This window comes from Metopolophium dirhodum, chromosome 3 (genome assembly GCF_019925205.1).
Source record: "Metopolophium dirhodum isolate CAU chromosome 3, ASM1992520v1, whole genome shotgun sequence".
NCBI classification, from domain to species: domain Eukaryota; kingdom Metazoa; phylum Arthropoda; class Insecta; order Hemiptera; family Aphididae; genus Metopolophium; species Metopolophium dirhodum.
The window spans coordinates 3,749,734-3,777,488 of record NC_083562.1 but is presented as its reverse complement, the minus strand read 5'-3'; the positions used below and the strand labels follow the sequence as shown (position 1 = coordinate 3,777,488).

The 27,755-nt window shown below is 30.9% G+C and overlaps 1 protein-coding gene across 1 annotated transcript in view; it reads right to left on the bottom strand.

Moving 5' to 3' along the window:
* LOC132941209 (alpha-mannosidase 2) overlaps positions 1-27,755 on the bottom strand; it is a 188,592-nt gene that overhangs the window by 116,797 nt on the left and 44,040 nt on the right. The window contains exon 2 of the mRNA XM_061009151.1: positions 12,198-12,299. Within this exon, the coding sequence (XP_060865134.1) occupies positions 12,198-12,299 (102 nt within the window). The remainder of the gene's footprint in view (positions 1-12,197; positions 12,300-27,755) is intronic.

The window sequence follows — 27,755 nt, the reverse complement described above, 5'->3', positions numbered from 1 at the left end:
TATTAATTATTATATATTACATTATTTTATTAAAATCACAATAATAGTTTTTATAGTTAATGAACAATAGATTCTAATTTGTATTAGGTACGCCAATAGAGTATAGTTTGACTCCAGTAAACCACAGCTGCAGTTTAATAGTTAGTAAAATAAGACACGTTAAGATTATCATAGAATCATGTATTATAATATGTTAAAAAAAAAACTTTGTAAGTTATAAGTTAACTGTTATAATTATAACTATACAGGGTAGAACTGCCTTTTGGAATAACTTTTGTAAACATTTTTTTTTTACATATAATTTAAAGTCACTTGCGTTACACGTATATTATTACACATTTTAACACTGAAAATAAAAAATTTTAAATTAAATTAAAATTTTTTTGGATATATTTAAAATAGCCAATTATTGTGAATCTAATTATAAAAAAAATGTTGATGGTAAAACATTTATCTAAGTCAAGTAGTTTATTTTTTAGAATTTTTTTAAATATTAATATTTTTTTGGTTAAATGAATTTGGAACGTAATAACTTTATTCAAAATATTTTTTGGGGAATTTTCTGACATTAGTATATTTCTTAATTTATAGTTACTAATCATATAATTTTAACAATTTTCGTCATACGTTTATGTAGCATCATTTTTGTTTTTTCGTCAAGTCTCTCTGTTATACCTTGCTGTATAATATAATAGGTATGTAAAGAATAAATGCACAGACATTATTGTGATTGAAATGAAATTGCACGCAAATTTATTTGATTTAAATTATGAAACGAATATTCCAAGTTGAAATAAAAATAAGTATGGTTAACCGAAATATAAAACGCGAAACTCGTGTTTTTTTGTGCTGTTTTACGAGGAACAAATTAATTTTAATTTAACAAGAAATGCGTACGAAACTTTTTTAATTGATTCATAATAATAAAGAAATTAAATGTTGAATTCTAATAAGTTTTAATATTGAAAAGTCATCGAAACGTATGTAACTAAAATAATAATACCGACAAAACTTCGATGAACCAATAATATAATGTATTTTTACCTTATAGGTACTATATATCAACCATTGAAATATCAACTATGTGGTGATCGAAAATCATTACAAGTTCTCTAAATATACAGCTATACCATATAAACATATATTAATTAAATTTTCATCATTGTATAAATAACTAAATCTCACGTACTATTATAATAGAATTTAATTGATTATTCCGATAACCGTTTTTAAATTTCCTCACATTTCTGCGTGCCTAACACAATGTATGATTATAAATTTCACATTGATTTTGTTTTATAACAAATGTACCTACGCTGCGTATATGTATCAATATATTGATAATTATTTAAATATTTAAAAATAATTACATGTTTGACAATGCTGTACGAGTTGTACCAGTGTAAACGATGAATTTACACTAAATACTAGGGATACCTACATGAGTTTTTTTTTTAATGTAAAATCGTTAATTGTTTATAACACACCAGTATACCACCCGGTAGTTTGCAGATTTCAGCCCAAATAATAAACATAAATCATACGCGGTAATTAACGCAACAGAATAATTATTAACCATAAATTATAATTAAATTAGAGTTGAAAAAACGTTCCACGTTTTATCCACCCAATGTACTTACTACTACTTATACACATGTATGACAACTTTAACACAAGGCCGCCCGCAAAATTTTTTCTCGGGGGGGCTAGCGAAAAAAGTCCTCCTTATCGCCTTCAAGACTGCTATATAAAATGCAAAAGGAGCGGGTGGGCCGTGCCCCCCTCTGTGGGCGGCCTTGCTTTAACAACGCAAAGCACCAAGAACGTATATTATTTTGGATTTTTGTCGAAACCGGTTTTATTATTATGTATTGCTCAAATTTTTTTTCACTTTTATCAGATATAAATATAGGTATATGTAATATTATAAATTATACTTATTAACTATTTAGGTAACTAATAAACTATTTAATAGTTGAGCCGGCTGAGGTTCTGGGGTAACGTTTCCGTGCGGCACCCGTTAGCCAGTAGGTTTTACAGGGCCTCAATGTAGTCAAACATATTTTTTTATTGGCGGATACAAATTGCAGTTATAATACAAATAAATAATATAATACCAAACAATTTTAGAGTCGACTTTTTGACCTCAGGGTGACGGCCAACTTCATGTACGTCAGGGTGACAGTATATAAAACGGCAGCCTTATGTTTCGTATACATTCCCGTAAATCTTTGTTCGACTCCTCGTGTGATCAAATAACGATTTGAGTTCGATACATTTCTATTTCGCCGATACGACAAAACCTCTGGAGACCATATATTATACATTTGGACACTTCCGACGGTTAATTATTGTAATTAGAGCTAAAATTTAAATCCCCTAAAAAATTTTGACAATACGATATCGTGATTGGGTGTAAGCATGCGTTCGAGAATGACGTGGGGGGGGGGGAAACACCGTGGCGACTTCATAGATATTCAAGAATATAATATTAGGTATATATTATAATAATACCTATCGGCGACACGCACGTAAAATATCGGAAACATTATCATAATATTATCCTTCCATCGTTTCGGATATATCACTGAACGAAACAATACTATACGAATCAACAAATATATTTTATTAATTATCAACCAATGATTTTTTATAATTTCAATCAAATTATTATTCATTCAATGATATCTTGATTAAATTAATTAAAATTTTATGGAATAGAGTATTTTGAATTTATTAAATCAACAATGATTAGTTAATTCAATAAAACCTATATTGTTACTTATTTGTATAAATATAATAAAATAATTATTTGTGCATTTTATACTATAGTGCATTGTGCATTGCTTTCAACCGTGCATTGCGGGTCGCGGGGAATATTATCTAATAAAATGTTGAAAATACGCTACAATAATTTATAGTGAAATTAGCTCAACTCTGTTGATATTGTTAAAAATGATTTGAAAAATACAGGATGCACTTCTACGTAAAATGTCCAATTAGATGATTGTATTTTCAAACTTCATTATTTATAATTACAAATGTACTATTCTTTCTCGAATCGTGAATCGTGTTGCTTCTCTTTTTATTACAGTCTGACAGTTTTTGCGTGTGTGTTGTCTATATATGTGTGTATTTTAAAGCGCTCTTTTCTTTTTATACTTAGCGCCACCCTATAACGGTCGTTGGATATAATAATATGATTGCATTTATTGTTTATACTACGCGGTTATTAGATACGCTAACGAACCTATTATGTGCGAAATACAAATTATAGGTATTTGGTGGAATACTGATCATCACAACAATAAATCTTCCCTTATTTTTAATCATAATACGGAACTGTGAAACGTTTTGTTAACTGAATTTTTCCAAAGCACGACGAATAATAATATTATATACGCATACAATAAGTCTCACCTATATGTCCGAGGTGGGTCTGAGCCCTTCGAGACAGATATTACATTATATGTATATTTACTATAATAATATAAGGTAGCACGACTTTTACATGCACGCTCAAAAATATAATAGTCTTTAATACTCTTTATATTATTATTATATACAATTTGCATTTTACTTTGTAAATATTTAGTTTGAAAATAATACTAATGTTCACCGCCGAAATAGGTGAAAGAATAAAAATTAAACTTACTAAATACGTATCCAGTTTAGAAATCATTAGATAATACAATTAATAATATCATTAACAATGTTTTTGTTAAATTTTCAAATAAATCGTAACATATTTATAATAATAAAATAATAATAAAACATTAAGAAACAATATTATACAAAATTGAATTGTAATAATGTTTTTACTTTCACTGTGTAAATATTTATTGATTCATAAGTCCGCACAAATAACAAAAAAAAAAACACGATAACTGGACAAGTCCGGCATTGCTCGCCTATCTTATCGAAGCAAAGATAGTGCGGTATGCGTGATATTAAATTTAAAAGCGACCGTACCTCATCGCATTTAAAAAACGGAGCTTCAGTTGCTGACATTTTTTCAATTTTTTTTTCGACAGCAGAATTTTTCTTTGTGTGAATAACTTAGGAAAATTGTATTGGGAAAATCGAAAAATTACCACTTCAAAGTACCGTCTAGACACCAGATGTAGAGATATTAAACATTTATTATACTGTATTCTGAAAGTTTTTGAACACTCATTCTATAAACGAGAATAGGATAAATAGGGAAGGACAAAAAAAAAATTATAATTTATAATACAACAAAACACCGCCGTAAAACCAATACACAGTCGCTGTATTGTTTTTCGCTTAGGTTATGGGTTAGGTTCTTGAAATCTAATAAGTTATAGTGAAATGTGTTCATAATAAAACGATCAAACGGATTATAATTATATTATATTTATAACAAACTATTTGAGGAAACAAAAAGATAAAATTAAAAAAAAAACCTATATTATATGTAGGTATGATATCTTATTCTATAAAATCGCAAGAAAAACAGCTGATCTATAGGGAATTCATGGAGGATCTCATGGTGGATAAAATTAAACACCGCTCCGTTTCCCCAGTCCGCCGGACCGATCCCGTCGATTCCCTATAGCGCGACCAATCGCGTACCTTCGCCGCGGCGGCGGCGGTCGGTTTTTAAACGTTTTCGAAAAATGTTACGCTTTTTACGCTGTTTTTCGACTTTTAGACATTTTCACATATAGTTCGTTTCTTTTAAAAGCCGCGTGGTTTGTACGCGATATCGGTCCATAGCCATCGCAATCGACGCCAGCGTAGGTCGTTATTATCGCTTTTCGTTTCGTCTTTTCAATTGCCGTTTGTGCTCTATTTGTTAAGTTTATTTCTTTTGAACCCCGTGAATATGCGGTTTGTACACTTAAAAAATCGCGTTCACGAAATGTCAGTCGGTCTTCGTTCCAACGCACAAGTGTACAATAAATATATACTGTTTTTTTTGTTTTGTTTTTGATTCAATAAATATTGCATTATGTGATTGTAGACGTATTATTCGGTCCTTAATAACGTAGCTGGTATATTGCTTAACGTAAAAAATGTATTATTCAAGCATACATAATAACGGTCAGATAAGTGAATAAAATACAATTAAAGTTTAAACAGTGTGTAGAATTATGATACATAGAATTATATACGATTACATCGATGTATATCGGATATATTGGTTTACGTCGCTCCGTAGACACACAGCTTAATTGTTGAAGTTTTGACCGTGATTTGCATCACAAACTATGGCTCGATAGGTTAGGCGTAGGTTCCCCAAACATAGGATGATAGGTAGGTCCGGGTTCGAAACCGTCGTAGCTCTGTTCGGGCGGCAACCGACTGTACCGTGTATTCAAAGGCACGGCCGCCCGTAAATTGACTTTTTTGCATTTTTTTTCACGTTATAATTTCATAAATAATATAATAATATACATGTTAATTTTACATTATATGACTGTATATTGTATATTATGTACCTATATGTTATTTAAATTATTGGGAATTCAACACATATTATTTTCTTTAAATTGTCATTGTTATTATATCATACTAATTATACTAATAATCATACTTATTTTTCGTAAGTTATTTCGAATGTTGTGTGATTGGGTTTATGGAAAATACTATTTTTTCTCTTCACTTATAGCAGCTAGACATACTAGACTTATTTTCTGCAGCACATTGTAACTAACCTAACCAAGTCGGATAGCCAACCTAGCTGACGAACTTTAAAGTTAATAGATTTTGACTTGATATGACTGACTTTCTAGACACTCCAACACGGTTTCGACTTTACACATTTTACATAAGAAAAAGCACCGGACATGTGACGGCACATACCTACCATTCTATCCGCAGTAGACGGATTGCTCATTTTGATTTCGTCTTAGACGGTGCTGACTGACTTGCTTAACACTTAAACATGCAGGTTTTTACATTTTTTTTTTTTTTGATATAATTATATATACATTACAGGTACATGTTTATATGTATTGTATTGGTTAATATAATATTATGTATCTATATGTTATTTTTTTTATGAATTATAATAAATAGGTACAATATATTATATTTGTTTGTATTTATATTGTATAGTTATAGTTTGTATTTTTCGTAAATTATTTCGTAAGTTGTGTAATAGGGTTTTCACTTATAGCCGCCCAACGTCGGGTCTGCAATCCACCGCAGGTGGATTGCCTACTTTATATACTGTAGCACATTATCCGCGATCCGACGAATTCGGATTGCCTACCTAGGTGGCTAATTGGATGTTAATCGATTTTGACTTGAGATGACTGACTTGCTAGACAATCCAACTCGGGTTTTGACTTTACACTTTTTACATAAGAAAGAGCACCAGACATGCGATGGCACATACCACTTTATCCGCCGCAGGTGGATTGCTTATTTTTGTTTTGTCTTAGATGGGTAATGACTGATTTGCTGGACACTCTAACATGCAGATTTTTGAATTAACATTTTCTTACACGTACAAAAAAAGCACCAGACATACGCTGGGGGATAGTATTATCATTGAATTGCCGGTTTTCATGGGCCATGGGAGATTTCTAGACACTGAATCTTGACTTTCAAACGTTCCCACCTTCGAAACGAGACCGCCGAAGAGCCAGGCCATACAGAAATTCTTATCACCTTCTACATGCTTAAGTGCAACATTTATAATTCTAATGTGTCTCCAAAATCGGTACTCACTTACAACTAACACGGTCAAGGGGTCCAACTATTTTTTCGATTATTCACCTATCTACGCAACTAACGGGGTCCACAATCCACCGCAGGTGGATTGCATACCTGGTGATATACGCTTCGATATAGTCCGCGATCCGACGCAGTCGGATCGCCTACCTATGTGATTTTATGACTGATAGCTAGACAATCAAATAAACCTATCGACTCTACACTTTTTAACAATTTTAACAACCAAAAGCAGCGGAGAAACGGGAGATGATCCTGGATATCGTATCCAGCCTATCCATTTACAACGTTCGTGACGGATTGCTAGACGCTCAAACTTTTAAACATTCCCGCCAAAGCGCCAAGCCTTATCTCCAATCCATATCACTAATCCTTATCACAAATCCTAAACTTTCGTCTTACAGCCTTTGCGACTTTTATATTCCAAAATTGGTACCCACTCTCAGCGAGTCCAACTTTCCCAGAGTTTCACTTAGAGCTATAATAATATTTATAAACTAGACACAATAATTGCAAACAATTCTAGCGGATAAGAATGCTAAAAATAGCTTTTGTACGAGTTTAAAACCCAGCCTGATGTGGGCATGTTTGGTTCTAAGAATTTTCGTGTACATTGTTTACTTTGACATCTAATTACACAGTTATATTTCTAAATTTGGACCATAGTTCTATTTTTTATCTTGTAGCTAAAGAGGTACTCGTGCGTACCGACGGGTCACAAAAAAGATAAATGCATCGTATTATTTAATATACATTTATTAGTAATGTGGTACTCAAAAGTACCGTCGGTCGACAAAGGGTTAACGACGGTGAAATCCAGAGTTCACTGTAGATCGACTTTCAATGGCATTATAAGACTGCTGGAATTTTGGAGTTCTCACGTGGGCGTCCAGTTCAGTCATATAATAATATACGAATAATGAACTTACTGTTTTATTTACTTCAATTATTGCATATCGATGTGAGCGCACACATAATGTGTTGTTTCTTTATTGAACAAAATAATAAGCCCATCGGGGAAGTAAGATAATTTAATATTAAAGTAGAATAATATACAAAAACGAGTTTTGTACAAAAGTTCGTTAACTATCTGGGCCCTGTTAATTTTAAATCTTTGCTAATAGATGTGAAAAGAAATATTTTTATTGATAATACCAACATCAAGAAATGTTTTATTTAGTGAAATAAGTCAGTGATTATGTTTATGATTCGGTATTACAAAATCTAGTATAAGAAACATTTGTATATTTTTTCTTTTGTTCTTATTATTCGTATTATCATTTATTTAATTGTGTAGTTTAATTCAAACACGTGACTCGCTTCATCCACCACAAGCTTAGCTTAAAGGTGTAGGTAATTTTTATTATTTCCCTTAATACTTTGTATCATTTTTTGTTAATAACATAATATAATAAAAATCTTCTTTAATAAAAAAAAAAAAACAAATCAATAAAAAGTCAATGCCAGTACTTATACCGTGGTATAATAATATGATGTACCCGCTAGGGCGCTAGCTACACAAAACGAAACACAAAACTTTGTGCGTATTACCATGAACAAATAAACAATAATAAATTCATGGCTAAATATATATTTACAACAGTTTCATACAATGATACATAATTTTTAGATTAAATACATTTAATAATACAACATTTAATAATACATAATGTGTAGAATCATAATGCGCAGTCTCATATAATACATGGTTTTTAGACAGCAGTCTCATATAACAATACATAATTTTTAGACAACAGTCTCATTTAATAATACATAATGTGTAGAATCATAATGCGCAGTTTCATATAATACATGGTTTTTAGACAGCAGTCTCATATAACAATACATAATTTTTAGACAGCAGTCCCATATAACAATTCACAATAAAACATAATTTGGAACATAATTTATAACAATATAGCCGGTAAATTTGACCGCCATATTAACTGGAGAAAAGACAAATTTAATGAGGGCAAACTATAATGCAATATTGCAATGAACGATAATTACTAAACGATATTCACTAAATCACATAGGTACAACGTGGTTTGAGAGTGCTGCAACAGGAACATAAAGACGCTGACTTAGCTGCAAGAAAAAACGAAGCGAAAAGGAGCCGAAAGCTGTGCAAAACTAACATATAAAAAAAATCAGGCACCGAGAACTAATACAATTTAATATTTATTCGAAGAAATAACGGAGCCCGACAAACTAAACACGCGGCGGAGAACGGCAGTGTACAATGTAATACAAAGTACGTATGCGAAAAACAGCGTGCACGAACGGACCTAAAAGCAGGGGCGAAAAACGTCGGACGGACTACTGGCGAACGCGCACAATAATTAGGTTAGGTTAAAGCTATTTTTATAGTAATTTAACGGTGTCGGACGAATAATTGTCCGGCGGAAACAACAGGTGGTGCGTTTCGACCGGCCTGGCACCATCATGCGGTACGCCGAAAACTGCAGGTTGACGGGCGGCTGACGGCGGAAACTGCTGCAGGTACCACTGTGGCGTACAACGGTGATGGAAGGGGAAAACTTGGTGAACATTATTCTATGTCCACGAGGGTTTGACAGATGCAAACCCTGCGTGCCACGTTCACCAAGGATTTCCAAACGAATCTTTTCGTTCTCTTCCACGCAGACCTCCGCCGACCAACAGACCGCGCTGCAGGGTTTTCCGGGAATTCCGTGGGTACCGGCGGGTCAGACTTCACGCCACCGTACACGGGCGACTGGATTTGCAGCTCAATAGACGACCGGAAATGTTCACGCCGCCGTATCGGTAGCTGCAGGACAGGCGTGGGAGAGATCCTACGATCGACTGCCAGGTCCAGCGCGTCAATCAATGAGATTTCCCCGGGTGCGTCCGTCTTTGATATCACACAAAAAGTTGCAGCAGGCTCCGATGATGGTGCAACTATAACTACGTCCTGCTGGTACACGGGTGAGTTAATTATTCTCAATTCCGGTGACGACCGGGTACTCTTCTTTGCGGCGTGTCCGCTGTGCAGTAACGATGACTTGACCGCGGCTGTGTTCTTGAGGTCAACTGCCAAATCCAGAACATCTATAATGGATCGACCCTCGTTATTGGCATACGACTGTTGGCATACGACAGTTCTCGATGTGGCGTCCATCTCTGTATGTACTATGTATATATGACGTGTAAACGGACGGCGAACAGGATGAGAGCCAAACACTTAATGACGGGTTTCAATAAACTATTTGTTACCGAAAAAAATAAACTATAGTAGTAGACAGTAGTATTATATTGTGGCCAGTATAGTTTGCTTGTGGCCAGCTAGTTATATAATATTATGAAACATTATAAGGTTTCGTACGAGACCGCACTTAAAAATTGTATTTTTGTCGGAACAAATGTCACAGTGATTTAACAGTCTCTCAGGCTACAGCAGAATGATACGATAGAACCGCCGTACTATATGATTAATATTATTTCCGAAGAAATGAAAAAGAAGTTTTGCTGTAGTTTTAGACATTATAAGACGTGCAGTCCTCCTCACCCCGACCCCCAAATGGCGACCACACATGCACACACACACATATTATATATATACAATAAACTGTATACGCGTGTGTTGTACCATATTATATAATATGTTCCCGTTTAAATTATTTCCTGTGCCTTTGCAGCAGACTACACGCAAGTTTACTTATATATATAAATGCGTACGTTGAACATATGTGTGGGCAAGGTACGCGTATGAAATATTTTCGTAGTTGACTTCCACGCGCGCTGCGGCGTTATATAATATATCGTGTCGGACCAGTAAATCCTATTACCGGAAAACGAAACGTGACGACGGAAGGAATAATTTCGTACGAGTTGGCGGCAAGGTAGCTAGGTACATATAATATATGTATAGTACGTCGGGGAAAATGAAAATAAAAAACATAAAATATTTGCGCAGTCTCGCCGCCGCCGCCGCCGCCGCCGCCGCGGACTCTACCCGAATTAACTTCTCGTACGGCGGCTGTAATTTGTTTTACCCCGCTGCGGGCTGCGCGTGCATTACATCGGTCGAGCTGCAAAGGTATGCCGTGGTGAGAGTGGGTGGGCGTGTGAATCGGTGTGGGCGCGTGGAGGTAAGTGGACATTTTTATTAACGGAAACGAATAAGCCGTAGTAAATAACCAATTTCGTGGGTCACCTGACACCTCGTCCGACAATCCTCCCGCGCCCAACACCCTGCACTGGCCAACTGCAGTATTATACTTTAGTCTACGACCCCCTAGGACCCGGGGTCACTGGAGTGAATAATAATAATAATAATAATAATAATAACTTTCGTGCAATTATTTGGGTTTATGGGCGCATTAACAGGCGAAAAGAATATGAAATTCGTCGACAAAAATAACGTCACATTATAATAATAATAATAATTACTATTATTGTGCTCTCGTGATTATTTAAACGACTGCCGTGGGACTATTATTTTCACTGGTTATTAATAATAATAATAATTAGTCAATTTACTTGCGTATACCTACTTTTATTTGCGCGCGATGTCGTGTTTATCGATGTGATTTAACGAGAATATAATACCTACAGGAGTGCAACGGTGTGAACACAGAAGTTTTTGTACGAAAAATAACCCGACGTTAAAAAAAAATGTTGTTACAGTTTACAGGAAACGTAATTTTAATCAAGATAACGAGTGTATATTGTATTATACATAAATTATATTACAATTACTATGAAATGAATTTAATATTTGTTGAAAAAAATTATTTATTATTATCATAATTTATTATATAGACATTTTGAAATGAATAATTTTATTTCAACCGTGAAAGGGTTTTTTAATTTTTATTATTGATCTCAAGTATTGGCAACAATAGCCATTATAATTTTTGTAGGGGTGAGGGTTGGGTTGCAATTTATTGAGGAACACGTGTATGTGTCGGCGAAGATTCGTCACTGAAAACCCGGGTAGTCCGGGAACTAGCGACGTCGGCCGTTTCTTGACCTCATAACACGTTGGTGACCGAGGCCAACCACCGACCGACACCAGGCCCCCATATAAGGTTTGTCGAGCCTATTATATAATTATATTATTAAGGATGAAATTTAAAACGATTTGAACTAAAATATATAAATACTCGTTACTATGAAATTTGAGAAATTGGCATTACTAAAAAGTTGCAGATATTCATGGAGGAGGTGGGGTTTTTAAAGTAGTTCTTTCGACTGAAATAGCGGGACGGTATATTATACGAGAAAAAGGTGAACAAGGTAACAGAAGTTGCCTCTACAAGTAGGAAGGGTACACGACGGACTGTGTTGTATAGTGAATAGTGATTCAGCCCTAAATATAGAACACGTGTAATAATAAAAAAACACTTTGTGTATACGGAAAAACGTCATACTCGTCACGCGGCGACATTAATAAAACATTTCAGACATTATTGTGTTTCCTTTAAACTGAAGTATAATAACAGTACGACGTGTTCTTCGGGACTTACCTTGAGTGGAAGTCGTTTTTTATTGATAACGTCTTCGTGGAGTTTCTTGTAACGTTCATCGAAACTGTTGTTCCAATATTCTTTACTTTTCATCCAATAAGGCTAGAAAAAAAAATATAAATTGCACGTTTAAACATAATACATAAACATGTAAATATTGTATTATGCGCATAATACTATGATATTTCGTCAAGTTGTTTTATTAATCGTATCCGTCTAGAGTCTAGACGACAAATATAATATGGTCTGATCCGTGTAACACGACCGTTCCTTAATAACACGAAGTATAGAAACTATATACGCCCATAGGAAGAGATTTTATTGAATTTCAGGGGGGCTTAAATCCTAGTTACAAAATATTTATTTTTTTTATAGGGGGGGGGGGACTTTTAATATGTTGGGGATCTAAGCACCCTAAAACACACTCAAATCTCTGCCTAGCCTATGTATAGGCCTACCTTTAGTGACTATTTTAATGATATGATTGTAAAAATGTTTCAAAAACAGTTAGGTAATGCCGTTAACTGGTTATCATCAATATTGTTTTTAAAATTTTAACCGGAAAATAAAGTTGAAGTAACACCAAAAAAATATGCTCTCTCAAATGGCATACGAGGTCTAATATAACGCCAACATGATTCACTTCACGATTATTCTGTCGTAATTCAAACGTTGTAGTTCATACCGAACTGCAACTATTATTTCACAACGAAATGAAAATAATGTGAAACGCATTACATTTTATTGTCGAATTCCTATTGAATTAAATGGCACGTGACAATAACATATGAGCCTTCTACCTCCACTCGAATGTAAATAACTTTTGTTAGGAAACAGGAAGTACCCAGCAAACTACCCAAAAATCGTTAAAAATATTAAAGTATATACATGATAACATAAATGGCTGTCGACACAAATGCAACTCGAATGAGTAGTTAATTAATTATAACATAAGTGTTGGTCCATTATTATCCACTTATTAGTTTTTTAAATACTTATAAGTTATAACTTATTCATTAGAAATTCTTAGACAATTGTATGCAGCTTCAAACTAAGATTTTTAAATTAAGTGTTTTTATTCTATAAAAAGTAAAAACTTAATAAATTAATTCGATAAAAAATATAAATACCTATTTAATATTATATTAATTCGCATATTTCTTGAAATAACAATAAATCTATTATAAATACGGTTATAGAAGATTATTGAAAGATATTGGAGATTTGAAATTTTCATTTTACATCTATATATAAATACTTTTGTCATCTTTTGATATGTTGTATTGACATTTCTTCGATGTTAGTTTGTATTTCTCGAATATGGTATTGTTTGTTATGCTTTTTAGTATTTATTAATTTTAAAGAAATCCATCTGGTTTTAAATTCACTGATGTTTATTTATCATGATAATAATATAATATAATATACAGTTTTCAAGAAAAAAAAACAATTCATATTTGTCAAAAAGTACTTTTGCTTTAATTGTTAATAAAAAAAAAACCGATTTACATATTTTTTTCCCTTTCTTTTTAGAGTTTAATTATGGTTGTGTAATGGCATTTTTCAGACAAAATGTATGAGTCGTTATTTAACTTTTAGTTTAAGATGAGATATTTTAAATGTTTAAGTAATTTGTAGTTACGTTTAAATCCGAGCCCTAAATTTATTTATGTTATTAAACATAGTATTTCTAGTTAGTTTATATGCGTAATGTAAAGTAATGTAAAACAGTAAACGTATACATAAATATACTGCTAATACTTACAACGTTTCTATAAAGTAAAACAGACATTTTGTTTTTATTTTCATCAGTTAAACCTTAAACATAATTAATTTTAGTTGAAGTATATTATGTCTATTTGAACGGATCTTGCACGTTTACATATAATAATTTATAATTTATAAATTTAAAATTTAATATTATTATCACAATAAATTCACATTTATGACTTTTTTACTTATCAATAATTTTGTTTATCTACCATTTTACAAAATGAACTACAGAAAATAATATTAAAATATGAATATTGTTATTATTTGAGGACTGACCCAACGCCAAGTTTTCTGTGATCGTTATTCAATACCAATAAATTATTTTGACAAACGTCAAATACTCATATATGAGACATAAATGCATAATCATAACATGTATTACGATACAATAATAGCAAATACAAAAATGTAGGTGTAATCAATGCATCGCGTTGTACATTTTGTTTTAATATAAATTAAAATGTATCATTAGTTTATTAATAACGAAAAAAAATCACTTCAAACAATTCGGTTGTGGATTTGGATATAAATTACATATATACGCGTAATATTATTGACATAATATAATATAAATATATCGAATAAAAAAGTTTAGTACATACCATGAAATCATTTTGTAATATGTTTAAATAAAAAGCTGATTTAAAAAATAATTCAATTTTATTAAAAATTGCGTTTGATATTAATTATTTTTCTATGCTCGTAAATAATAAAAATGTAACTTTTTAAACGCTACTCCAGTTTACTCAACTACAGAATACCATAATTTCGGAAAAATTTTAGAAAAACATACATATATTTAATACCATTTATATACCATTTATTTATCATATGATATTTATCATTTGTAAGCTTTTTACTCTTTTGAACTATGATATACAATTTTAATTTTTATATTCTGAAGCAGATGATCTCTGCAGATATTTCTTTGACTATTTCAATGTATCAAAATTCAATTTTGATTGAGTAATTATATTGTTGTATAAATATTGAAATTAATATAGACGGGAGGAATATCGGTGGACCAACATTCTATAGAGTAGGTTTATAATGGGGTAACAAGGAGCGTCAATGATATGGTTAGGTTTATTTTTTTAAAAATTAATATTGATTCATTGATCCACGCGTCTAAAACCTAAAGCTGACCGAATTACAGCTATTTCATAATTGAAAATAATTTAATTTGAGGTCGTCGGAGACGGTGCATTTTTAGTACAAAAACATGTCCTACAGGAAATAATTGGATTTGGTTAATTTTTTTAGATTTTCAGCGAAGCGATGAATGTATTGATTTTATAATGATGCGTGTTTTTTTATTTTTTATTTTAGATTCTGAGTGAAACGATGAATGTATTGATTTTACAATGATGTGTGTTTTTTTTTTTATTTTTTTTTTTTTTTTATTTTTTTTTTTATTTTTTTTTTTATTTTTTTATTTTTGTGTCTGTGTACACGATAAGTAGTCGAAATAATGCTTCGATTTTCGACTTCAGTATCTTGTTCGATGGGAAAGTGAATATCGTTGGTGCATTGGGGAGGTCAAAATTTTAATTTCCCAGTAGTTTTCAAAAGCGATGTGAAAAACAAAAGAAAAATTAAGGAAAAACGGGAATTTTTACGCAAAATCGATTTTTAACAAAATCGATTTTGGTTATTGGTGTAACTCTAAAACAAATGACCGTAGATGCATGAAATTTTCACTGGTTGTTTATATTTGCATTTTCTATACACAATACAATTTTGAAAATAATTTGACTTTTTTTGAACTGTTTACGGACATTGTCAGTTTTCAGTTTTTTTAAATTTTTTTTCTATAAATATCAATAAAATTTTATTTGTTGGGTAAAAAAGCTTGAAAATTTAATAGAAGGCTCCTAGGTTATTGTTTCAAAGGCAGATGAAAAAAATTAAAAATCCTTAGTCACAGTTTTTTTTTATACACGTTTAAAGTTCAAATCTTGAAAAAATACGGAAAAATCACGAAAAATAGCAAATTATTTTGAGTTGAAATTCATAAAAATTTTTCTTTTTAAATCTAAGATTTGAAAATGTAATATAAGATTACTCATAAGTTTGTCTACCTTTATCAAAAAAAAAATGTCTAGAAGAAACTTAAATTAAATTTTTATGAGCGTCTGAAATTTATATTTTTACAACATTTGATATTTACTCGATTTCTCATGTAACAATTTTCTTATTTTATTGTAATTAAAAAACAAATGACTGTAGATACTTGAAAATTTCACTGAATGTTCATATTAGCATTTTCTATACACCATAAAATGTTGAAAATATTTTGACTCTTTTTGAGCTGTTTACGGACATTGTCAGTTTTCAATTTTTTTAGTTTTTTTTTCTATAAATAACAATAAATTTTTATTTGTTGGGTAAAAAAGCGTGAAAATTTAATATAAGGCTCCTGATATATCGTTCTAATAGCAGTTGAAAAATATTAAAAATACATAGGCACAATTTTTTTTTATAAGCATTTAAAGTTCAAATTTTGACAACATTTATCAAATTTATAATTTATTAATTATTTTGTGGTTAAAAATGTATAAAATGTTTAACTTTTATGGCTAAGGATTTAAAATGTAAAACAAGGCTCCACGTAAATAGGTTATATATAAATTACTTTATTCACAATAATATCATCAAATATACTTGGTAATATCATAGGCTGACTGACCGTTTTCGCTCAGAATCGTTTTTCTTATACAATGATATTATATCATTGAATTCAAATTTAACACCATCCATTACAGTGACCCACTTGTAACCTACTGTACAGCAGAGCGACATCCACTTAACCACCTTTTTTTTTTTGTGTCTGTCATCACTTTTTTGGACAGTAAAAATGCTTGGATTTTCTTCAACAGTAATTTTTTGATAGGAAAGTGAATATAGTTGGTATGTTGGGGGTCAAAAGTAAACATTTCCCAGTAGTTTTCAAATGCGGCGTGAATAATAAAAGAAAAATTAAGGAAAAACGGGAATTTTTACGCAAAATCTGTTTTTGAGAAAATCGATTTTGGTTTTTGGTGCCACTCTAAAACAAATGACCGTAGATACATAAAATTTTGACTGAACGTTTACATTAGCATTTTCTAAACACCATAACATTTTCCAAATATTTTGACTTATTTTGAGCTGTTTGCGGACATTTTCAGTTTCCATTTTTTTTAGTTTTTTTTCTATAAATATCAATAAAATTTTATTTGTTGGGTAAAAAAGCGTGAAAATTTAATATAAGGCTGTTGATATATTGTTCTAATAGCAGTTGAAAAATATTAATAATACACAGGCACAATTTTTTTTTATAAGCATTTAAAGTTCAAATTTTGACAAAATTCATCAAATTTATAATTTAATAATTATATTTTTGTAGTTAAAAATTTATAAAATGTTTGTAAAACTTGGTAATATCATAGGCTGACTGACCATTTTCGCTCAGAATCATTTTTCTTATACAATGATATTATATCATTGAATTCAAATTTAACACCATCCATTACAGTGACCCACTTGTAATAACCCACTGAACAGCACATTTTTTTTAAATTTAAAAGAAGAGAACATTTTGCTGGTCGGGTACTCGGATCAAAGCCTGATTTTCAAAATTATAATAATAGAAGCTAAAATATGTATTTGAACAATGCACAATATTTGTTATTTTTCAAACTTATATTTCTAGCACTATTGAAAGTAAAATGTAAATTTGAGCAAATATCTTTCAAATAAAAAAAGTATTCGGCACCCATATAATATTAAGGTAGCAACTAAATTAGAAAATATATGTTTCAAATTTTATAGAATTGCGGAAAATTGGATAAACCGCCAACGCGACTTCCTATTATTAACGTTTTCCCATAAAATTAATACTTAATCGAATTTAGCGATGTTTGCTTATAAATTCGGGTTCAATGTCAAGTTTTTCTAAAATGTGTGCTTTGATCCCCCCTTTAGTTGTCACATCAAACCATATTTCATTCTGAGGTCATCGGAACTGAGATATTTAGTAATAAGTTAATTTATATGACGTGACACACGCTGTGTAGTGTGTATATAATACTTAAATATTAATGCGTTATTAAAATGTAAAAATGTAAATAGGATATTTGTATGTATATTTTTAAAGCATATTGAGCATGAAAAAAATGGTCTTTGAAAAGTTTCAATTCCCATCTGTTCATTATGTATGGATGTCTCTGCGAATCGATACAACGGTTGTGGGCTAACGAATAGCGTTTTTTTTTGTTGTTTTTTTTGGACCATTTCAGTGGCCAATTCAGTGAATTCTTTAATGCTCAGTAGTTTAAAAAATAATAATAATAAGAATAATAATTTTCGAAACAAAAAAAAAGTTATTATATTAGGTATATCAACAATATTATAATAAGCTGATTGAATAATTGAATTAGGTTTTAGCGCCAACGTGTTTTCTTTCGGTTTCCATTGTTGTTACATTTATACTGTTATTTATAAATTATATAGTTGGCATTGTATACTTTGTTGAATATTTGGCGAGAAGATTGGAATTAACTTGGTATATACTTCGGGTTACCGATCGAGGGAGGGATCGAAAATCGTTTTCCGAGTTTTCTCTTTTATTAAAGTAAATTGTCACACCCACAGAAATATACTATTGTAAAATATACTTAATAATAACGATATTGTAAAATATTAAATTAGCACGGTTTCCATTCCTTCAAATAACACAGATGTGAATTCAAAGTGCACTATAATAACAGTCAATATTGCAGAGGCATAACGGTTAGGTGACAGCATATAATTAGGTATGAAGAACGTATTTTCACACAGACATTTTGAAAATGCTCCTTATTAGGTTCACGAGCAAATAATCATGCAAATAACGATCGGAGGTCACCGATTGGCGTTATTATATGCTCTGACCTATTTTCAAAATTGTAAGTAAACGTCTTATTATTATAGATACCGCATTTCTTATTTTCTAAAGATTGTATAGCTATAGCTCGTATCAATATATATAATATTTGATTTGTAAATTATAAGTTATAACGAAAGACTCACAACTATAAAATAATTTATTTTAATATAATAGTTTTTTAAATATATATAAGTGGGACGAGAGAATTCATTGTATATAATGCACGAAAATGCACATTTTTTTTTAGTTTTATTTGAACATTACTCGAGTATAATATTATTGTCTTTGCGAAAAGCATCGGGGTGGTATATTATTTTAAATATATTTTCTAAGACAAAATAAAAAAAACTTATCGAATTTATACTCAAACGGTTTTCGGCAGTATTTTGTTTCTGACAATCCAACTGCATATTATTATATATTTTTATGTACTGCGATATAGATTGTATAATAAATATTATGAGAGATGTGGTACGCTTAAAATTTGCTATTAAACGTATAAATTGTATAATACGCCCAGAGGCGCCGTATATAGCCTTCGGTACATATCGCTACGCGTACACCCTTCGAACAATGTGGAACACGAATACAACAACGATAAACCGAATAACAAGCAACGACTGACTGAAAACGAAATTGTATGTATATAATAACTGCGATCAATTGAAATTGGCACGGGTTGCTGTACACACACATATTATTATTATAAGTATTTAAACTCCGATGAGTTCGACCTTTATCACGATTATTTATACGATTAATTATACTAAACATAATTTTAGTCCAATCAAACTATTATCAATTATAATTTTATCAATCGTATATCGTTATTCATTAAACGACACCACGTGATGTAATTTTTAGAAAAACCATATATATATTATTTTAGTAGGTATTGAATATCACAAGACAAAAATTACAACAGCTGTCCATGTACCGATATCATGCAGCGTACAGCGTAATAGTATAAACTTTAAAACAGTGACCATTACAGCTCATTATAGGTGTATCAACATGTATTTATTTGTTTATTTTCTTAAAATATAATACCCAACTGATAGTCATAAAAAAAAATATTTAATCAGATAAAAAAAAATGTGCAGGTACACCTACATAAATAATAATATACTATTATACATATAGTATGTTCTGAGTGATTCTTTTAACGGTAAATATATTCTTTATATCCATATTATAAGTATTGACTTTTAAAGTTTTTTTTAATGAATACCCGTTTAAAGTTATATGATTAGATTTGAGAAGCGGAACATGTACCACGCAAGATATTGCGTGAATAATAGGTACTACTCAATTATTATGAAATAGGTACTATTATAACTAATTAACTATAAAAAACGAATATCAAAGTTCGATAATATTCATTTTTATTTTTTATATACACGAGATCCTCAGAAAAATATTTTTCTAGGCATAATATTGATAGACCGTGTTAACTGTTAAACAATTCACATGCAACTTATAGACTTTATTCATACATTTGCACAGCGTTCTGTAGTGTATATATTGTTCGATTATGATATTTTGAACTATATTACCACAGATTATATAAAAGTTTAATATAATCTGTGCTATTACCTTCGTCGTACAATATTATACCTTTACTGGCTATACTATAGTAAATTTGACCGCAAAAAAACTTTACTGCGTTAGCTCGGCGGCGTTTCGGCTATTTCAAAGGCAATCGCCTCAATAACAGTGAGACATCGACATTTTCGTGACTGTATACGAAACATATATATATATACAGTTAAACCTCAATGACTTGAATCGGTCGGATACAAATAAAAACGTAGGTTATCGTAAATTCGAGTCATAGAAAAAATTGTATGTATACAAAGGGGCCAAGACAAGTCATTCGCCTTTCTTCGAGTTATCGAAAATTTGCCTTAAATACGTTCGAGACGTCGAGGTTCCACTGTACAATATCATGTTATCCCCTTGTGCAGTGTACACAGCGGCACGCCATCGTCAAATACATATTAGCATATTATTATTTATACTATAGCGTGTTGCTGCCTTATGTACGAGATCCGAAAAACGCTTTTCGCGATGAAAAATGCGTTCGAATCGAAACGATTAATTATGTCTTCGGGTCCGTTTCACCGCATAACACTTGGCGCACTCGTTGCAAAATATGTGATGATACAATTTTAATGGTATCGATGAACGGACTAATACCCTCCTACTAATAACGGTCATCGGCAGCGATCGGCTCAACGGTATAGACGGCGGAGAGCGCGTTATCTGGTAACCTATCGCGGTATACGCCGCGTGGTGGAAGACGACAAACGGCTAATGGTCGGATTGACGTGGACGACGTGCAGGATGATGTCTTCTCGTCCACTCTCTTTCATTCACATCCCGCTGAGATAATGTTCACGATATATAGAAATTCTCCACAAATCAAAAGATCATCCGAGAGTAAAATGTCAGGTCCTGGAGCACAACGACGTCCGAACTTATGACGATAATACTATATACTTTTTTAAATACCTATCGCTATATTATATCCAACGAAAAACGATATCATCAATAACATGACATTTTTTAGGAAAATCGCGTAAAAAATATCAAGTACCTACAGTGATGTATCATGCATAATCATGCATTCCAACAAATTAGGTTAAGATAACAATTAGGTAATAAAATCACAATTAGTATAATTTTAAGCATAGACAATAAGTAATAGGTGACGATACATTTGAAATGTAGGCCAGTGAAGCTAATGTGCTGAGGCAACTAAAATGTAAATTACATACATGGCGAAAGGAAGAGTAAGCCGGAGAGTCGTGGTACGGAAGTACTACGGTGTACGTGATATTCTTTTTAACTTGTGTGTGTTTAGTAATTTGAATAAAGGTTTTTAGTTCGTTATATTGTTTTTGTGTTTGTAGTCACCTGAACTGAAAAGTTCGTATACAACACTACTCTTGATATGGAACGTTAAACTGTGTTTATCCAGCTCAAAATAATATGCGATATTCAGTGTAGGCACCTATCTATTACCACATACCTCCGCACGTGGACATAATATAGAGGTAATATACGGGTCGACCCGCGTTTTGTAATACTATTTTATAATTTCAATATTTAACATTAATACATATCACGCATAACTGTGATATTATTTTAAAACCATTGAGAATTGCGATAAATATGATAGGATTTTATAATAGTTATCCGCAGTCATTTATTAAATAAATTGTAAAAAATAACTAAGTTATTATCTGACTTAAAATTAAACGTAAAATAAACACGGACGAAAAAAAATCATTTGAATGAGAATATTATCTAGATAATAGGTATCATAGTTATATATCACCAGGTGATTATCATGAACCACTCATTATTTAAAAAAAATGTACACGATTTCTAATTGTTAAAAAACAACATTTTTAAAAATTATTTATTTTAAATATTGTTTAAACTAATTAATTTTTACTTTTTTGAATGACAACATAGTTTTAATTTCGTATTCTAAAGTAGAATATTTTCTTAGTATTTTACAACATACAAATTGAATTTAGGCAAGTAGTTTATGAGTTATAACTTATAAGTATTTAAAGTTTAGCGGAGTAATGGACCATCATTTTGCGGGGTAACTGCGTACCACGCCATTCTACTCATGAAGAACATTTAAAAAATGTCTAACTAATCATATTAACTACTATTAACTACTCGTCCTAAATTCGTTTTATTGTATCGAAATACTCAGAAAATTATTTTGCTTTCGGAGAAAAAATTAAAACTATATGTTGTCATTCAAAAAAACAAAAAACATAAAAATAATTATATGAATAAAAAATATATATTTTTCAAAAAAACCCGTTGTTTTATAGCGACATGAAACCATGGTTAATTAATACTTTTTGAAATAATGAATGTCTTAAGTTAAATGAATCATCCGGTATCCATAGGTCTGCCAATGAAATCCGATTTATTTAAATTTCAATTATATTCTTACTGTATACACAAGTACAATTTTCTAGTTATAAATAAATAGGTACTTACCTACTTTAAAAAACGAATGCAAATATTTAATCCATTATATTATATTATTATTTATTACCTATCAATTCAAATAAAATGTTTATGATTAAATATCAAAAGTTTCGATTCCGAACGTGCCGGTTCAAGTCGTCTCCGATATAGCATGTAGGTATATATATATACCTTCATAAATCATAATGTTCATAAAACGTTATATTTTATTATACATTTATTTGCACAGTATGTATTGCGGGTATATTCATCATTTACAGACGAATCCATGAAGATAGCTTTTTGTTTGAACAAGACATTATTTGCAAAGAGATTGACTTTTTTAATTGATTTGAAACCGTATCGACGACAAGACTATCCGCGTGGCCGTATAAACGACAAATCGTTCGAGTTAAATTGCAAATAATAATATGGCGTAGGTATTAGTTTAAAGAAAAGCGCTATTACAATCATCAATTCAACATCAAGACGTGTAATCTCATTGGCTCGTAGAAAATGTCCTGTACCGTATATAATAATATGTTTTACTTTCGACGTAGACCTTTGCAGAGCGACGAGTGGAAAAACACCAATATTGTTATGAAATAACATAATATTTTTGTAAATGATTGTTTGACGAAATGGCAGTGAAATATTATTCGCGATTATTTACAACTGCGATATTTATCACGCAAATATATATGTATAACCTATAGTCGACGTTCTGAATATCTATTAATTGTATAGGTAGGTACGTGTATCGTTAAAATTGATAAATTAACGTTTAACAAAATGTAAATATTATAATATTATATTCCTGCTATTTTTTTTTTCATTTGTTAAAACTAATAACACGCTATAACAGCTGCAGAACACGAACGGAAATTATAAAATCCATTTGATAATCTATCACATTTTGGCAATTATTCATATATTGTAATATTATATTATTATGTATTATCATCGGTTTTTTTTTCACTATCATTTTTTATTATTTCGAAAATTAAAACCGTCCACAGTTCACTCTATATATACTTACAGCGACTACTGCAGCCGTACGAATAATAATTTCACATTTTTAACACTTTTCTTAAGTTTGGTTTCACGTCTGTCTGTGATCAAATCTTGCGCGCTCGATTTGAGGCACTTTTTGAAGATGAAAAATTCTGAAAATTGGTATAGACCTTGGTCTTGGATGACAATACAATAATCCGTTGTCATTTTGGGACATGGACCAAAAAAAAAAAAAGGATTGTCCCCACGACGTCGCCGTAATATCTCTCGCAGATATTGAACTTTCTCTCTTCCCCAAAAAAAACCGCAACCTCTTACGAAGCAAGTATAGGCGTGTCCTATCCATTATTATAATATCTATGGTAACAACGGTAATTATTACCAAATAACATTATACCGGTATTCTGATATAGGTACCGAAAACACCGGATAACATATTTCTTAAACGTTTAATAAAAATATTTACTTTCAACTAAAAAGTAGAAAATAAAAAATAAAAAAAAAAATTTTAAAAACACACTTTTCCATAAAAACATTTAAAAAAAAATTTTAAAAATTGCACTAAAAAGACAAAAATAATTCTCTGTACTTAAAAATAATGAAAAATTTATTGATGAAAAATTTAAAAGTGTGTGGTGCATCATACAAAACATTAAAAGCCGAGCTAAGTCTCACATACACTTCTTTGTTCAATCCTGTTTATAAGATAGTGACTGGCAGTATATGTCAAGTATAAGAGCAAAATAATGAAAAATTTACTGATGAAAAATTTAAAAGCCAAGGAAAGTCTCACATACACTTCTTTGTTCAATCATGTTTATAAGATAGTGACTGGGAATATATGTCAAGTGTATGAGCACCACACACTTTTAAATTTTTCATCAATAAATTTTTCATTATTTTTAAGTACAGAGAATTATTTTTGTCTTTTTAGTGCAATTTTTAAAATTTTTTTTTAAATGTTTTTATGGAAAAGTGTGTTTTTAAAATTTTTTTTTTTATTTTTTATTTTCTCGTATATTATACAGTAATGACGTAATAGCTGCAGTAGAATAAAAACCGTACGCCATAAATCAGTGAACGCATCCGTTCGTATGACGTTTGATTTAATTCGAAATAATAATAATAATATAATAATGATGATTATGAAGGGGTGCTTTGATTTTTTTGTTTTACATCGCACCCCATTACCTGCAGTACCATCACCGCGGTGACTTCCGGGTAACCAGCTGAGCTCCCGCGCAATAACCGAAAATCCGGCACATATCGGCTACCCTATATATTATAATAAGTATAGCTTTATCAATGATACGAACTAATATCTTCGAAAACACTTTTCGCAAATGCACTATAATATATATTTGTCATACACGCGTTGAAAGTGATAGAATGGCTGCAAATCGAATTTCGCACACGCATATTATATTGATATGTTTTTTTGAATTTCATCTCGACAGAAATGGTTGACTACTTTCTAGTAATTCTATCTGGAAGAAAAGAGTGAGTTCTTTCTCATGTTAATGTGCATGTGAACAACAACACAGCAGTGTATTTTATTCAGTTTGACTAATATAAATTGTGCCATCATTAAAAATTGTTCAGAAGATCTATAGCGTATATCACCTCGCATCTTAACGATACTATCGATACTCCTGATTTATTAGCCACCGTATCCTTCCATGTCCCTTCCCCCACACCACTAGAAACCAATTTCTATTTCTCGTTCCGTCTCACCTCAACACCTATGGACACGACCAGTCACTCCATATAGAATGTTACGCCGGCTAGTCAAGAATCTCATCTATATCGGTTACACATGTAATTTATACTATATATTCGCTAATCTTACCAATGTAAGTATTCATTTAATCATTGCCACTAGGATCGTTTAATTATCAAATAAATAAAATCTAAATTTGAAAAATGGTGCGTTAATAATATTATTACGTTAACCCTGACTTATAGGTTTTATAAACCATTATGATTTATGTCACTTTTTATCCTTTCGGGACTATGTCGTATAATCTAGTTAACTAGTTGATCTAGTTGTACATACAGGGTCGTGTGATTCACCAATCTACCCTCATTTTCCCTTAAATAACGAATTTTTTTCAAATTCTGATTTCAAGAATAATTCTACTTAATCTACTCAAAGATCAATTTTTTTCTTCAAATGAGAGCCAATCTGTAATTAAATTGTTAAGCAGATTATTATTTTGAAAATGTTGATGTATAGATATCTCAAAATATCAAAATTCAAACAAATAGTTTCTGAGTTATTAAAACGTATTTAATATAAATTATAAATTATGAACCTTAAGTACAGCTACAAATTTCAAAAATCTGAATTTGAAGAAATTGATTATAAGGTATAATTATTTATAAAAACAAGTTGTACCTATCATTGATTTTTAAGAAAAAAAAATGTATTAAACATTTTTTAAATTAAATATTAATATAATATTGCAATGTCGCATCCGCCAGATCTCCCAGTAGTATTTACTAGAAATGTTAAGCACGTTATATAATATTATGCAACACAGCGATCAGTATAATACTTCACGAAATTCACTCGTTATAATTGATAATCGAGTGGAAAAAAAAATATAAATCTCTTATATGAAATCAGGTCTTATATGTTATAACACATAGTTAAACTTAGGCAAATTCAATATTTTACATACATATATCCCGAATGAAACATTTGTTTACTCGTGTACATGCGAGAATGTGTTAACTACAATAATTATGCGGCAATTTAAACATTTATTATATTTATGTTTTTTATAGATATATTACCTAGGTATGTACGAAAAAAATTAATATTTTAACAAATAAAAGCATATAAAACTGTTTGATCGAAAATTATATTATCCTATTAAACTATAATATACTATTATTATTTATTATTAGGTACCTATATTCTATTTTTTATATTCATATCATCTTTGGTAAAAAAGTGGTCAAATCGAAATCCGGCTGCAATTAGTTGGTTCTGTGATAATATGCATGTACATTGTATATACATTACATATAATATAATATATAGGTATAACTGGTCAATGTGCATACCAATACGCCGAGTGAAGAATAAAAAAGTAATAATTGTACGTCCTATGGTCGTTTCACGTGATAGAAGGTAAATTCGTAGTCAATATAAAATTATGGGCGTACCTATTATATATTATTATACCAGCTGTATACCGCGTCATGTCGTGTATTACCAGATATACCTATGTTGCACGCACCAGGAAATATTTAAGCTATCACTAATATTATTTTTTTGCAGGTGTTAAGATGGCCGACAAATTAACAAATTCCGTCGAATTCCGATAATCATCTTTATTGGCTTGCGTCTGAACATTATTATACCTATATATACGACCAAGGTTGACTGGCGCAGAAGACGAATTTACTGCCTACAGGGCTCGGACTTGGACATAAGGTATATAATATTATTATGTCTCCTCCTCCCCGTTGTTTTGCCAGAGGAGGAAAAACGTACGCAGATGTGTACTTTATATTATTATATATGTAGATGATTAAGTGATTTTCATAAAGGGCAAATTAAAATCGTCTCGAATGTGATTTATGGTTAACCATTTAAGATAAACCCATCGTGATTCCAGCAAGAACAGAACTTCACGAATCTCACACACTACTTATTTTCAATAATATTAATGGGAAAAAAAATTATTAATTACTAGTATTTCAGTAAATTATTACAGTATACTATACGACTTATCTAAAATCTAAAAGTACCAATAATATATGCTATTATTACGGTATACATATATTATATATTATTAATCGTAGAAGTATAACATAAATGGATATTTATAAGTCATTCTACTTAAATT